Source organism: Oryctolagus cuniculus, chromosome X, assembly GCF_964237555.1.
Source record: "Oryctolagus cuniculus chromosome X, mOryCun1.1, whole genome shotgun sequence".
Taxonomy (NCBI): Eukaryota; Metazoa; Chordata; class Mammalia; order Lagomorpha; family Leporidae; genus Oryctolagus; species Oryctolagus cuniculus.
Window position 1 is genome coordinate 128,449,659 of NC_091453.1, and position 16,492 is coordinate 128,466,150.

The 16,492-nt window shown below is 40.0% G+C and overlaps 1 protein-coding gene across 2 annotated transcripts in view; it reads right to left on the reverse strand.

Moving 5' to 3' along the window:
- TMEM185A (transmembrane protein 185A) overlaps positions 1-16,492 on the reverse strand; it is a 47,226-nt gene that overhangs the window by 7,735 nt on the left and 22,999 nt on the right. For both annotated transcript variants that reach the window (XM_008273468.4, XM_051831611.2), the window contains exons 2-4: positions 10,728-10,904; positions 8,266-8,473; positions 2,414-2,497 (exon numbers count right to left, since the gene is read on the reverse strand). In XM_008273468.4, coding sequence (XP_008271690.2) covers positions 2,414-2,497; positions 8,266-8,473; positions 10,728-10,904 — 469 coding nt within the window. The remainder of the gene's footprint in view (positions 1-2,413; positions 2,498-8,265; positions 8,474-10,727; positions 10,905-16,492) is intronic.

Here is a 16,492-nt window from a genome sequence, read left to right on the forward strand (position 1 = left end):
TCCTCCACTGCCCTCCCAGGCCACAGCAGAGAGCTGGACTGGAAGAGGAGCAACCGGGACTAGAACTGGTGCCCATATGGGATGCTGGCACCACAGGCGGAGGACTAACCAAGAGAGCCAAGGCACCGGCCTATTTTGAGGTTTTTAAGTGTTCTTTATATGTTTGGAATACAAGTCAATGCATTGATACATAATTTGCAAATATTTTCTCCCAGCCTGTATAGCCTTTTTGTTTATTTCATCTTAATTTTGAGGGAGTCTGAATTTATAAATTTCTTTTATGAACCATATTATCTGTGCCATTTTTAAGAATCCTTCACCTAAACAGATGTTGCCAAAATTTTATCCTATGTTTTCTTCTACTTGTATTGTTTTGCACTTCACTTTTATTTTTTAATGACTTTTGTTTCTTTTTTAAAATTTTTAGTTTTTAACATTCAATGTAGTGTGTAGATACAATTCTTTTTAAGGGTTTTTTCTCCTTTTTACATTTTTATTTAGTTTTTACAGATTCAATATAATTCATAGATACAATTCTTTTTTCTCTCTTTTTAAAAATTTTAAAGTGTATAACAGATTCAATATTGTTCATAGGATTTGTGTTGATATATGATCGTAAATTCTCTTAACTAGCTTGCAGGCTTTGATTGTGGGATTTTCTGCAGAATTTATGCACAGCCTATTTTCCCTTTTGTAATGCATATCTGTCATGAGACTAATTTATTGGAGTTCCCTTCAGAGGTGGAATGTTAGTGACCTTAACAGACTCACTTGCTGTCTGTTGCACAATAACATTGCTTCATCCACTGAGATCTGAACAGGATGAAGGGTAGAAAAAACTCCTATACTTACTTGCAGAAAGCACTCGAACTATTTCCCCCCAATTGTGCCTATACTAAAAATTTGGCCTTATCTGGCCTTGTTTCCTCCACGTCACAACAGAAACAGATATAGCACCCTGAAGATACTGGATGGGAACCTAAACAATGTCTTTTATTATGAATGTTTCATGAAAGAATTTCAGCAGAAGTGATTAGTCTCACCTACACTTTAATTCTGGAGTACTTAGTTTTCCTAATTTTCTTCCCTGTCCCCAAGTGAGTATGTTCTTTTTTTTTGCTATAACGTTTACTGGTTTTTAAAAGGTAAATTATATTTAATACAGGAAATGGCAGTATAAGTCTTCTGCCTTTGTTACAATCTTCTTTCTGTGCATTTGCTAGATGAAACAATATGGCATTGCCTACTTCACAGCCTGTCATTTATCTATCTATCTGGCCTTCTGTCCAGCCATCCATTTAACCATCCATTGTCAATTTTAACCAAACACTCACTAATTCAGCCACAGTTTAGAAGCATGACTTAGACCCATCCTTGCTAAGAGTTTAAATTGGTACAGCTTTTTGGAAAACCAAATGTAGTATTGAGAGTACTCTAAAATTATTTGAAATTTATGTATAATTTTTTCATAATACACATCTTTTACAAAAATACTTTTTAGCACCAAAATACACTCATACTCATACTTCAAATTCTCTTTTTTCATAAGCTGTTTAAGAATTTCAAAAAAAGTTCCCAATCTCTAGCCTAATAATATTATTTCTAGTGTGTTTCCTAAGAAAGCAATAACATATAATCAGGCAAATATTTTTATGCACAAAAATATACAATGCAGCATGATTTAAAACTGCAAAACACTGGAAATAACCAAAATATTCAGAAATAAAGGGATGTATTTTAAGAATATTTTGCATGAATTAAACTTTAAGACATGTTCATAAAGACCTTTTATTGACATAGGCAAATGTTTATGATACAACATCAAAATGAACAATCAGGACACGAAATTATACACATAGTATGATCACAACTATTTGTATATAACAAGCACATAAAAAATACTACCGGGGCCAATGTTGTTGCATAGCAGGTTAAGCAGCCGCCTGCAATGCCAGCATCCCAAATGGGTACTGGTTCCAGTCTCAGCTGCTCCACTTCTGATCCAGCTCCCTGCTAACATGCCTGGGAAAGCAACAGAAGATGGCCGAAGTGCTTGGGCCCCTGCACCCACATGGTAGACCCAGAAGAAGCTCTGAGCTCCTGGCTTCAGCCTGGCACAACCCTAGCCATTGCAGTCATTTGGAGAGTGAAAAGTGGAATGGAATCAATCAATCAATCAATCAATCAATCTCTCTATCTCTCTCCCTCTCTCCCCTTCTCTCTCACTCTGCCGTTCGAATAAATGAATCAATTAAAAAATTGAAAAATACTACCAGTTTATTGTCTGCTAGTTGTATTATGGATCAGTCTGTTACCTATGCTTGTCTGTCTTTTACAAGTTTTCTACAATGAACACAAATTATTTTATAATAAAATAAGAAAAGTTTATTTAAGGATTTAAGAAGTTACATACAAGCCAGGGCCAGTGGATGATCTTGTCCAGTCGTAAGGCAATGAATATGAACTGAAGAATGTTGACAGAACACAGGATTTCTAACTGAAAATTAAGAGAAGAATAAGTTAAAGTCATAGTCAATACCACAGTTACCTGGCTAGCACACTAAAAGTCAATGCAAATTATAATACAGTAAAAGCTTTATTATGTTACACTAGAAACTCCTGAACTGCAGTACCAGAGCAGAGCAGCAGCACTACGTTGAGGAAAACGTGCATGGCTTTCAGCTTCACCTGCCTGCTCGGTGGTGGCCTCACCCTCTGTGGCTCAAGGCTTGATCACTACTTGCCCAGAGCATGACCTCATTTGCAGGAGCACCAGGAACAAAGGCCATCTGCAATAGGGCCCACAGTCTTCCTTCTGCCATTACTAATGCTCACTTTTCTTCATAACCCTCCTTGTGCTTCCTTCTTCTTGTACCCAGGGTTGGGTCTTCCTTTTGGGTTTCTTGAGGACCCTGTTACATCAAGTCATCATTATTGATTCTTTGTTGCATCTTTCACCTTATCTACTCCACTGATTCTTTCTAGCAGCAGCACAAAAATAACAACTCCTTCTGATTAAAGATAGGAACTCCCAAACCAAAGAAATCCACCCCTCTGATGATCTAGCACCCCTTAGCCTTGGCTCGCTCTCTCTCTGCTGCAGCCAAGCTTTGAGAACTGTAATGGTTACCTAAGGCACCACCAGGAAACTGCTTTCACCAGGATCACTTGATAACTGGGATGCAGCATAATATTTCAATTCCTATCCTCGTGGGTGCCTTTGCAGCATCTCATATTGTTGACTAGTCACTACTTCCTTCTCAAACCTTACTTTCTGGCCTTCTAGGAGCTCACCATGTAGTCTTTGTGTCTTACAGGTGTCTGACAATTCCTTCTCTAGCTCCTTCCCTCTCTTTAAATAGGGATGCTCCCCAGAGCCTTGAACTTAGTCTGCTGTCACCACTAGGGAAATGTATACACACACACATTCACTAACTCATTCCATCCTGAGGGTGGGATACAAAAATTTCAGCCACATTCCTGGCTTGCTTTACTTCTTAGAGGTTGTTTCTCATCTTCTCTGACCCAGCCCTCCTGCTATGTACCAGACCCTGCTGTGCACATGCCACTCTTGGCTCTCTCTCCTAGGGACACCTTAACTGAAGCCAGTCCCTGGTGGAATTCACTATCCTTTGCATCTTGAACTCTGTCTCCTTCCTACACATTCCTATCTCACTGGAAGGGACTACAGAAATTTAAATGTCCAAAGCATATACCTGGGAAGTACCCTCTATTCTTCTGTCCACACTCTTGTGTTCAGTCACCAAAGCCTGTCTATTCTGTCAGCTAAATTTCGCCTGAATCCAATAGTGACTACCTCAAGAAAATTTTTGCATCGCTAATCTTTACTCCATAGCCAGGCAACTACTGCCTGCTTCCCTGCCTCCAGTCTTGATGGTCCCCTGCTCCCAAAGGCCCTTCAGGCTGCTCTTCATTGTGGTACAGTCCTCATGTCACCTGCAAAATGAAAATCTGTGTTTGGGTCTGGAGTATGCCAAAAGTTTTCAGTTCACAAGCATTTAGTGACTCTTAATTCTTCCACAGACCTCCAGGCCAAAAGAAATATCTACCAATACCACTGGGTTTAAGTAAATAGATCTAACTTTAGTATTTCTGTCCTAAGTAGTCATTGAAAGAAATAATTCACATGAAGTGCAAGAAAAATATTATTTTAAAAATTTCATTTTAAAAAACCCACCACTATTTCATACTGAGATGTGTGTGCCTGTCAGTTAGTACACGTTCTCCAAACTTTGGAATTAACAAAGGTACTTTCACTCCCATTACCTGTTCTTTATTTGGATTCTGACACAGTGCTAGCTTTATTTACAGCCAGTGCTACAAATCCAGCTTTTTAAAGATACAATGTCATTGAAAGAAACGTGTGACTCAACAATAAACCTGTAAGCTATTTCCATCTAGTAGCTGGTATGATATCTCAACAAATGTCAGGTATAACTGTTTTCCTCAAAGTGTACACTATCCTTTGGTGCCCAAGGAATTCACTAAGGTGTCCCAACCCCTTTGATAGAAGCTCCCTTTCCCTCAACTCGCACGCTTCCATCCTTTCTGCCTTTGTTCTAGCCACAATTGAACTACATTTAGTCCACTTGGCTAACGGGTTTCTCCTTCCTCTGTGCCTTAGTGTGCCTGAAAACTACCACCCAGTTCCACCTAGGGCTAGGGCTCCCCAGCAGATCCTGACTTCTCCACATTTCCACAGAAGCCTACCCCTATCTGCCCTCACCAGCATAGGCACTCCTCTTTCTGTGCTATCAGAGCCAAGAGCTCACTTCCTGGCATCCTGTTTCTTCTTAGGTGGGAATGCCAAGAGAGTGAGTACATGAAAGACATACTTGTAGCAACTCATGTCCCATGCAGTTCTATACCTGGGACACACTTTTGCATTCAAAAACCAAAGTTCCACATTTTTACGGGTTTCTTAAATTTTCCTCTCACCTACTGTCCAACAGTCTTTAGATAACTATCAGTGTTTCTCAGTGGGGACAATGCTATTCACCACATTGGGGAAGGGGGCTAGGATATGGGCAGAAGTGCTTTTGGATGTCTCATAGGATTGGAAGGACAGTATCTCCACTGTATTTAGAGGGTGAGATCAGGGATAAGTGTCTTACAACACATGGGACAATCCCATGCGAAAAAAAAGTTTCCTATACAAAATGCCAATGGCACACCTCCCTTCTGCATGGAGAAATGCTGAACCAAACAGGTACTAGCTTGAATATTTTAATTTCTGTGGTTTTGTTTAATGTAAGCTTTTGTAAAGATTTTCAAAAGTTAGTTTTACTTCATTTGCACAGGTAATTAAAAAAGCATGCAAAATAACAGAGGCATAAAGTAGAAACATGTAGATGTCTAGGTGGAATGCTGCCTTTACCCAACAGAGGGAAGATATTGGGGTAAAGCTGGATAAGGAGTCTGGAGCAGAAATATGAGGTCAGAAAGAGGACTTCAGGAAGCCACAGCACATAAGTAACAGGGAAAACAGGAATGTTAACAATATGGTTCAGAGTAAGTATGAGAGAACTTCAAAAATCTCATGGAAATGTGCGTTATCATTTACTTCCATTTTCCCATGAACTTTCTAAAGGCTACATATGTATAGTGAGAAGATAAAATGCCCAAGATATGATTCCAAAGAAATGACAACTTAAAAGCAGTAGGTAAAAGAAGAACTCAGCAAAGAAGATAAAGGCAGATGTGGCCAGAGCTGAGGGCAGTCTCTCTCATGTCAAGAAATACCTAACAGAGCCAGGATTTCTTAAGTGGAAAATGGTATGAAAAGATGAGGACTGAAAGAGGCCCACTGCACTTGGCCATGGGTGCTCATTCCAGGTTTTGGGGAAAGCAGGAGCTGAGCAGACTGAGAAGCAAGGAGTAAGGAAGTGAAGATGGACTAGCACTCTTTCCAGAAGCTAGTTTATGAACAGCTTTATGAATGGTTTAGATGAGAGATAACAAATTAACTAGAGAAAGCCTGGCCAAGTTCAGGAACAAATGTTAAGATAGAACAGGGTCTGTAGCACAAGTGTGAACAGCCTTTCTCTAGAGGGAAGACAGGAGAGAAGGTGGAGAACAGAGAGGTCTTAAAAAGTGGCAGAGGCTACAAATGGCCCCTGGAGAATATGGGCACCATATTCAGATGGTGCTTAAGGGTTAGCACAGGCACATCCAAGAGCTACTTCAGTGCTTATCAACTTTGTCGTCATTACTGCACCCCTGCCCCATAATCCTTGTTGGACATTTGTTTCCTAATGGAACCCCCACCATGACATTTTAACACCACAGATATTTTGTATAGAATTTACAATAAGGTATATCTGTGCTTTATTCATAAAAATAATTTTTTCCTACTACTCACACCAAACCAATCCACCCCCTAGTGGGTGCCAGGTACTATGGACGGTTGATAAAACATGACCTGATTGAAGTTGGAGACCATAATGGTATGGTGGTTCAGTCTACAGGTCACAGGACTTCCTTCTGCAGTCACAAGCATGCAGCCAGGGAACGGCAGTACAGAAGAGAAGTGGATGGATTGTTAAAGACTCAGGGAACTATAGGGAGGGTAAGAGTGGACCAGCCATCAGCCGGTAAACTCCTTGGTCCACTCCTTCTACCTAAAGTCTATCCTTACCTACTAGCCACACCCATGCTATGGTCCTTCTACCAGTACAAGTCAAAAATCATTCCCTCGTTCAAGATCAAACCCTTCCTGGTGTTATGGGTCCCCTAGGGCTTGGTTCCATTATGGTCCCGCTCTTACAGATTTCTTTTCATTAAATCTATATCTGGCATCAAGGATCACATGCCAGACCCATCTTCTGGCTCCTATGTTCCTTTCCAACACAACCATAGTCTTTCCCCTCACTCTTATGTGCATAGCTCAGAAGAAACTAGGAATCTACAGCTGTCCTCCACTTCTCCTCAGGGAATATGTTAAGACTTCCAGGAGATGCCTGAAATCATGGATGATACTGAACCCTATGTACACCATGTTTCTTTTGTTTTTTCCTATACATACATACCCATGGTAAAGTTTAATTTATAAATTAGACACAGTAAGAGATGAACAACAACTAATAGTAAAGTGGAATGATTATAACAATCTACTGTGTTGTGTCGCTGACTTTTAATATATCTTATTATATCGTTCTGTAGTTTCAGACCATAGTTGACCATAGACAACTGAAACCTTGGAAAGCAAAACTGTGGAAAAGGTAGGGTGCTACTGAGATCCTCTAGTTTTCCCCACATCCCATTAGTACGTGGCTTTTAGTTTCTGTGCAGCTAAGTTCCTGGGATTTTGTAGACAGGCCAACAGAGATGGAATTCTAGCCCTGCCCCTTACTTACTCACTCTCTCTGGAAAACAACTTGACCTATCTAACAGAGATGTTGTGACTAATAAGATAGTAGTATATGTCAAGTGTCTAATACGGTGCCTGACACTTAGTAAGTGCTTAAAAAATGTTATGCACAATTATTTCATTACTAGTATTAGTGTTGCTAGTACCAGTATCTTATAGGCATAGGCAAAAAGGGCCTGGCAAAAAGTGAATCTTTGATCAGTGTTAGCTGAGTGAACAAATATACATATGGGCAAAGCAGGATAAGCCAACCAGAAAGCAGTGAAGGTGCTAGATTGTGGGGTCTGAGGTAGTGGGATGGTAAATTTTATCTGTCAACTTGGCTGGGCTACAATTTCTTAAAACACTAAGCTAGGGGCTGCAGTGAAACTATTTACTTCAGATAAAGAAGACTGTCCTCAGCAATGTGGAATGCCTTGTTCAATCAGTTGAAGGCCTTAAGAACAAAGACCAGAGTTTCTTGGAAAGGAAGAAATTCAGCCTCAGGACTATGGCATCAATTCCTGTCGAGTCTCCAGCCTGGCTATTTGTCCTACAGAATTCACACTTGCCATCTCCCAGAATCATGTGAGCCAGCCCCTAAAATCCATCTCTTTAAATCTGTTTCTCTATCTATATTATTATTTCTGTTTCTCTGGAGAAGTCTGAGCAATGCAGGTGGGATGAGAAAGATGGGAAGCAGAGAGAAAGCTGATGGTGTAAGGGGTAAGCTACCATTCTAAGTCAAGAAAGAGAAATTAATATTTACATTGATTTTAGTTCCCTTTATATGCCATGTACTAGAGTTAATGAACAATCTCTTCCTACCAAAGGACAAGAAATTGACATTAGAACAACTGACCCAAAGATTTTACTTTTAAATAATGAATTCTCACCTCCAGTGACCTGTCATGTCGAAAGCCCCATACACAAGCTGCAACAGACACCGGGGAAACAAAGAACAGCGGCATGAAGACCAGAAGCCAGAAATGGCTTCCTCTCTCGATCCTGTCACAGACCAGAACTTCAAACATCAACAGGAGCAAGTGGATGCCCACTGCAATTAACATGGCTTTAAACTCCACACATGTTTCTCCTTCTGCTCTAAAAAAGGACAGAAGATGAACAAGAACATCACCCTCAGTTCAGCATCTCCATTATAAACAAGCAAAGTGAACACCAGCTTATGTTGACACTTTGAATTTTCTTTGTAAATCTGACAAAAAACTAAACAGACATGAGGTAGAAAGCTAACAAATCAACTTAAATCTAACCTTTTAAAAAATTATTTGAGAAAGAAAGAGAGACAGACAGACACACAGACAGCATGAGTGTAAGCTTGAATGCAAGTGCTCATGTTTACTGATTAACTTCACAATAGCTGGAGTTGGCCTGGGCCAAATCCAGGAGCCAGGAACGCAATCCACATTTCCCATGTGAGTATAAGGAACACAATCACTCTAGCCATCATTGTACCTCCTAGGGTCTGCATCACGAGGAAACTAGAATCAGCAGCTGGAGCCAGGTAGCAAACCCAGGCACTCAGTGTGAGATGTGTGCATTTAGAAGGCTAGGCCAAATGCCTGCCTCAAACCTAATTAATAGGCAATCTTTCAAATATTAAAGAACAACTACAGGACAAGGAATTAACATGATAACCAAAAAAGATTTTAATATTTTAACAGTTCACAGATATTCTCAGAAGAAATACTCATTATTTCCCTGGCATAAACACTTTTGTTCATAACTTTACATCAATTTCCAAGAATTACTTTCAAAGTTATTTAAACTGATTGCTTCTATTATTAAAAACTGACAAATATCTCTTAATGCTCATGATCCTAATCTCTCATTAAATCAAAAATCATATAAATATTTCATATAACACTTTAAAAATAACCAGCTTTATGAACAAGTATGGGCTACATTAGGTACTATTTTAGAATGTAAATAAAAAGTGTAAATGTCTTGTTTCCCCCTTTCTATTCCATTAGGATGAATTAACACCTGCAGATGAAAAAGAAATAAGAACAAAGGAATTAAAAATTGTTCTCAGAAAAAGTATCAATTTAATTAGCTGTTGAAGCATCATGCATAAATTAATAAATTAACATTGAAACATGACAAGGCCACTTATCAGGAAAATATGAAGCATCTGAAAGGTCTATAATGTTTATTCAAAATACAGATGAACAACTATGATACACATTATGTTGTTGGGGATAAATATACCTGCGCTTAGGACACAGAGAAAATGAGGTCACAGTTATTACTGTGGGACCCAAAGCATTCCATTGGTTAATGTTAACACTGGAACAACCATGCCTATACATTTAACCACCAATTCTTTGCCTTGCCTGATCTTAAACTACAGAAGACAGTTCAAACATAACTAGTGCAACTGAAAATGTTATTTTACTTTTCATTCTTTGCAGAACAAGCATCAGATATCTGAAAACATAAAAGAGAAAAGATGTGTGGCTACACAGGTAACAAGCTTTCAAAAAAAATCTAAAAACTTTAAAATAGTTACATGAACAGCCATGGCAAATGAAGGTTACTTGTGAGTAGCTCTTTTAACGTTTTTCAAAATGTATGTGATATGTAATTTACATGATCTAAATCTGAACCTATTTTTAAGTCAGTAACCAAGAATTTTAAAAGCTAAGATGGACTCAACCTCTACAGTTTTCCTGTATCTCACAGCTCCCTCTTTCCTCCCTACTGGGTATTCCTTTAGTCCCCATCTTCCTGGTGAGGTTTAGCATAGCCCCTATTCTTCAGCCTCCTCTTTTCCTTGTATGTTTTAGTCTCTGAAAGACAGGGTCCAGTGACACAAGTCTGTACCCTATCTTCCCTGCCTCCACAGGCTTCTTAGCATCTGGTCCTCAAATTGTCCTCTTCTCCTGTCTATCCCAGGAACTCAGAGTCTCCTGGCCAAGCTACCAGCTCCACCCTCTTAATCCCAGGACTAGGAGATGGAGAAAATGGCAGCCCCAGTTCCAAATCTGAAGTGGGGAAACACAGATCCTTGATAATCAAAGCTAGAATTATGAATGCCTTCTGAACATAGGCTGGTTTTATGCTTCGTAATCTAGTATGACATCACAGTTTGGATTACAGAGATTTGTGGGCTGCATAGGTATTTAATCACCCAAAACAACATTGTTTTTCTAAGAAAATATATATCAAAGCACATAATTTTTAAAAACATAGAAAGAATCTCAGTTTATCTGTATTACAGTTCTTATAAAACCACAGACAGGTAGAAAAGGAAATGTTCTTTATCACAAGTGAGAAAAACTAAGAACTTGTTCCCTCAGGATAGATACTGAAAAATTCTGTAAGGCAATATTACCGATATTGAGGATTTCGTGCCCAGACTCCAGTTCCAACTGAGGCTCCAACAATGACCATTAACTTCCACAGCCATATTGGAGCAAAGACAGCCCAGTAACTCCACTGAATAATGCCATCCAGACGAAGGGCCAGCAGTACAGAAAATAGCAGCAGGCAGGCATAGATGAGGAATTTACTAGGAGAAAAGTAAAATGATTAAATAGGATTCATTGTGATAAACATGTGATACTGAAATGTAGAGATTTTTCAGTACATAATTTTTTTCAATATTTTTCAAAACATAAAAGTAGTCACTAATTCAATAAACATTTACTGAACAGTTTCATGAATTACATATATTCTTACAGTGCTGGAGGCAAGAGAAACATAAAGGTGACTAAAGTAAGTTCCCTGTTTTCCAGGGCAGGGCGTGACGGGAGCCAGCAAGAAGAACTGTGGAATCTAAGGCACTGTGAAGCAGAAAGGTGACAATCCTAGTGAAATGAGGAAGCATTCCAGGCAGAAGAGAATGGAAACTAGCTATATCAACACATGGAGACTGGAAAAGGTTGTATATGTTCAGGATATGGTCAAGTTCTGTCACTAACTGATTACTGGGTTAAAGTTTTGTTTTAAAGGCAACCATTTACCATGTTCATAAGTTATATACATTTTAATATACCTATATTTTCCATGACTGAATTATACACACACATACTTTCATAATTCACATAAAAGGAATTGCTGTAGAGGATGTCCTTGAAGTATTAATTAGAAATTTTATTGAGGACTTCCACTTCCAGCAATAGCATACCAATAGAGTTGAGGACTTCTACTACCACCATTAACATACCAATAGAGTTTATCTTCCTCAATCAAAGAAAGAATGGACAAAATATGTGATATAACAGCTTGCAGACACTGGATGATAGGTCGTGAAGAACAGGGAGGGAGGGGGGAAACAAAGGAGATAAGGTAGTTTCCAGGCTGCAACAAGGATGTAGTTAAAAACCAACCCTTAAGGCCAGCATTGAGGCTTAGTGAGTATAGCCAACACTTGGAAAGCTGGCATCCCATTTGGGCACTGGTTTTTGTCCTGGCTGCTCCAGTTTGATCTGATTCCCTGATGGCAGTCTGGGAAAGGTGGTGAAGGATGGCTAAGTGCTTGGGCCCTTGTCACCCATGTGGGAGACCCAGATGGGGCTCCTGGCTTTGGCTTGGCTCTGTCCTGGCTGTTGCAGACACTTGGGGAATGAATCTACAGATGGAAGACCTCCCTCTCTGCCTCTCCCCCTCTAATTCTTGCAAATAAGTACAAAAATCTTAAAAACAAACAAACCTTGTCATTAATTACATTAAATGTAAATGGTCTAAGTAACAATTTATTTATTTATTTATTTATTTATTTATTTATTTTTTACAGGCAGAGTGGACAGTGAGAGAGAGACAGAGAGAAAGGTCTTCCTTTTGCCGTTGGTTCACCCTCCAATGGCCGCTGTGGCCAGCGCGCTGCGGCCGGCGCACCGCGCCGATCCGAAGGCAGGAGCCAGGTGCTTCTCCTGGTCTCCAATGGGGTGCAGGACCCAAGCACTTGGGCCATCCTCCACTGCACTCCCAGGACACAGCAGAGAGCTGGCCTGGAAGAGGGGCAACTGGGACAGAATCCGGCACCCCGACCGGGACTAGAACCCGGTGTGCCGGCGCCGCTAGGTGGAGGATTAGCCTAGCGAGCCGTGGCACCGGCCTAAGTAATAATTTGAAGACAAAGTTGTTCAGATCAGCTAAATAAGCAAGGCAGTTGTATGCTCTCTATGAGTAACTCAACCTATCTGTAAAGTAACAGATTAAAAGAAATGGGATGAAAAATGTTATACTCCCCCTTAAAAAACCCTACTAACAGAAAGAGCTGGAGTGACTATATTAATATGTTTTGGTCTTCTATTGTGACGATAACAATTTACCACAAATTTAGATGCTTAAAACAAAACAGATTTATTATCTCACAGCTCTGCATGACAAAAGGCCAATGGGCTTGTTTGCTTACTCTGCTCAGAGACTCACAAGGCCAAATCCAATGTCTGCTGGTAGAGCTCTTATTGGGATACTGGGTAGAAGCAACTTCCAAGCTCCTTAGGTTGTTCACAGTGATTATAGGACTAAAGTCCCTGTTTCTCTGCTGGCTGTCAGCTGGGAGCCACCCTTAGATATTAGAGGGCTCCACATTTTAAAGCTAGCAACAGCATATTGAACCCTTCTTGTGCTTCAATTTTTTCTGATGTATTCTGCCATATCTCTCTTGTTTCCAGAGAAAATTCTGTGCTTTCAAGTGTTCATGTGATTAAATTTAATCTACCTTGATAAGCCAGGCTAGTTTCCATATTTTGAATAAAAAAGGGAGAGAACGATCCAACATGGGAAGCGGGATACACAACAAATTCATGGAATGGCAGATGTCCTAAACAGCACTCTGGCCTCAGAATCAGCCCTTAAGGCATGCTGATCTGGCTGAAGAGCCCATGAGAGTATTTTAGGCATGGAAAGCCAAGTCACTCTAGCAGAAACAAAACAAAACAAAAGAAAGAGGGAGGGAGGGAGAGAGAGAAAGGAAGAAAGGAAGAAAGGAAGAAAAGAGAGCCGGCGCCGTGGCTCAATAGGCTAATCCTCCACCTTGCGGCGCCGGCAAACCGGGTTCTAGTCCCGGTTGGGGCGCCGGATTCTGTCCCGGTTGCCCCTCTTCCAGGCCAGCTCTCTGCTATGGCCAGGGAGTGCAGTGGAGGATGGCCCAGGTGCTTGGGCCCTGCACCCCATGGGAGACCAGGAAAAGCACCTGGCTCCTGGCTCCTGCCAGGATCAGCGCGGTGCGCCGGCTGCAGCGGCGGCCATTGGAGGGTGAACCAGTGGCAAAGGAAGACCTTTCTCTCTCTGTCTCTCTCTCTCACTGTCCACTCTGCCTGTCAAAAAAAAAAAAAAAAAAAAAGAAAAGAAGAAAGGAAGAAAGGAAGGAAGGGAGGGAGGGAGGGAGGGAAAGAAAGAGAGAAAGAGAGAGAAAGAAAAAGGAAGGAAGGAAGGAAGGGAGGGAGGGAGGGAGGGAGAGAGAAAAGGAAGGAAGGAAGGAAGGAAGGGAGGGAGGGAGGGAGGGAAAGAAAAGGAAGGAAGGAAGGAAGGAAGGAAGGAGAGAAAGAAGAGAAAGAAGGAAAGAAGGAGAGAAAGAAAGAGAGAAAGAGAGAGAAAGAGAAAGAGAAAGAGAGAAAGAGAGAAAGAGAGAAAGAAAGAGAAAGAGAGAAAGAGAGAAAGAGAGAAAGAGAAAGAGAGAGAGAGAGAGAGAGAAAGAAAGAAAGAAAGAAAGAAAGAAAAAAAGAAAGAAAGAAAGAAGACGACCTAAATGAAAGATCTCTGCGAGTGAGATCCCAGTGGAAAGAACGGGGCCATCAAAGAAGGAGGTACCTTTCTCTGAAGGGAGGAGGGAACTTCCACTTTGACTATGACCCTGTCGGAATAAGATTGAAGTCCGCAAACTCAAAAGGCTTCCATAGCCTTGGCAACTCATGACTAGAGCCTAGGGAGATTACTGACGCCATAAACAAGAGTGTCAAATTGTTAAGTCAACAACAGGAGTCACTGTGTACTTACTTCTTATGTGGCATCTGTCCTTAATGTGTTGTCCAATGTGAAATAATGCTATAACTAGTACTGAAACAGTATTTTACACTTTGTATTTCTGTGTGGGTGCAAACTGATGAAACCTTTACTTAATATATGCTAAACTGATCTTCTGTATATAAAGATAATTGAAAATGAATCTTGATGTGAATGGAATGGGAGAGGGAGCGGGAGATGGGAGGGGTGCGAGTGGGAGGGAAATTAGGGGGTGGGCATTGTAATCCATAAGCTGTACTTTGGAAATTTATATTTACTAAATAAAAGTTAAAAAAAAGGAATGCGTAGTTATGTTAGGCAAAATTCTAAACATGTTTCCTGATTTCTGTCCAATTAAATGGTAATCTAGGGGCCGGCGCAGTGGGTTAATGCCCTGGCCTGAAGTGCTGGAATCCCATATGGGCACTGGTTCAAGACCCGGCTGCTCCTCTTCTGATCCAGCTCTCTGCTATGGGCTGGGACAGCAGTACAAGATGGCCCGACTCCTTGGGCCCCTGCACCCAGGTAAGAGACTCAGAAGAAGCTCCTGGCTCCTGGCTCCTGGCTTCGGATCGGCTCAGCTCCAGCCTTTGCGGCCAATTGGGGAGTGAACCAGTGGATGGAAGACCTCTCTCTCTGCATTTCCTCTCTCTGTGTAACTCTGACTTTCAAATAAATAAATCTTTAAAAAATGCTAATCTGGGTAATAATGTGAAGTAACTTTGCAGATGGAATTAAGGTTACTTATCAGCTAATCCTAAAATAGATAGATTATCCTAGATTATCCTGTTGGACCCAATGTAACTGTATGAACCTTTAAAAAGAACAGGTAGGCTGAAGAGTAATTCAAAGAGATGGTTTGAAATAGGAGAGATGAGGTAGAAGGGGACATCAGAGAGATTCCAAACATGAGGACTTGAGCTGACATTGATAGCTTGGAAGATGGAGAAATGCAGAAATTCCAGGAATATAGGCAGCCTCTAGAAGCTAACAGTGACTTGCAGCTAAAAGCAAGTAAGGAAATGGAAATCTTATCCCTACAACACTAAGGATCTAAATTCTGACAACAGCCCACATGAGCCTGGAATCCCGAGCCTCCAGAAAGGAATATATCACTAACATTTTCATTTCAACCTTGTGAAACTCTAAGCAGAAGACCCAACTGAGTCATGTTGTACCCATATTTCTAACCTAAAACAAACAAACAAAAACCATGAATAAAGTTTATGTAGTTTTAAGTCAGTGAGTTTTTGGTAATATGTCACAGTAACAATAGAAATTAACACTGTAACCTTAACTACATCTGTATGTTCCCCTTTGCTATGTCATATGATATATTCACAAGTTCAAGTGTTCAGGGCCTGGCTATGTTTCAGGGGTCATTGTGATTACCACAATATAAATCACAGTATATTTTTGAATAAGGAATATTACTAGGGACAAGGTAGGGGCAATTCATAATGATAAAAGGGACAATCTGTCAGAGGAAGGAATAATTTTAAATATTTATGTACTTTATAACAAAGCTTTTAAATATATGTAAAGTCATTAAAAGAAGAAATATAAAAACTCATAATTATAAATGGAAATGAATACTCCTTACTCAGTAACTGACAGAATGTACAAACACAATTACTAAGGGAATACAAGACTGTAACAACACTATCAACAAGGTTGATCTAATTGATAAAAAAGTTCCCCCCAACACCAGCAGAATACCAATTCTTTTATAGTTCACATGGAACATTCACCAAGGCAGGCTGGATTATGGGTCATAAAATAAGAATGACTAACTTTAAAATGATTACAATCACATAAATCAAATATCTAAACACACAGGAATCAAACTAGCAATCAACAGCAAAATGATATCCAGAAATATTTGAAAATTAAATGCCATACTTTAAAATAATCCATAGGTTAAAAAAATAAGGAAAGTTTAAAAATATTTTGGACTAAAAGTAAAAATGCAACCTACTAAAATTTTGTGAAACACAGCTAAAGCAGCATTTAATAAATGAATATCATCAAGTGCTTGTAAAAGAGAAGATTTGAAGTCAACAATCTAAGATTTCAGCTTAAGAAACTAGGAAGAGGATATCTTTTAAAAGTAAACAAAACAAAGGAAATACATATAAACACAAAGTT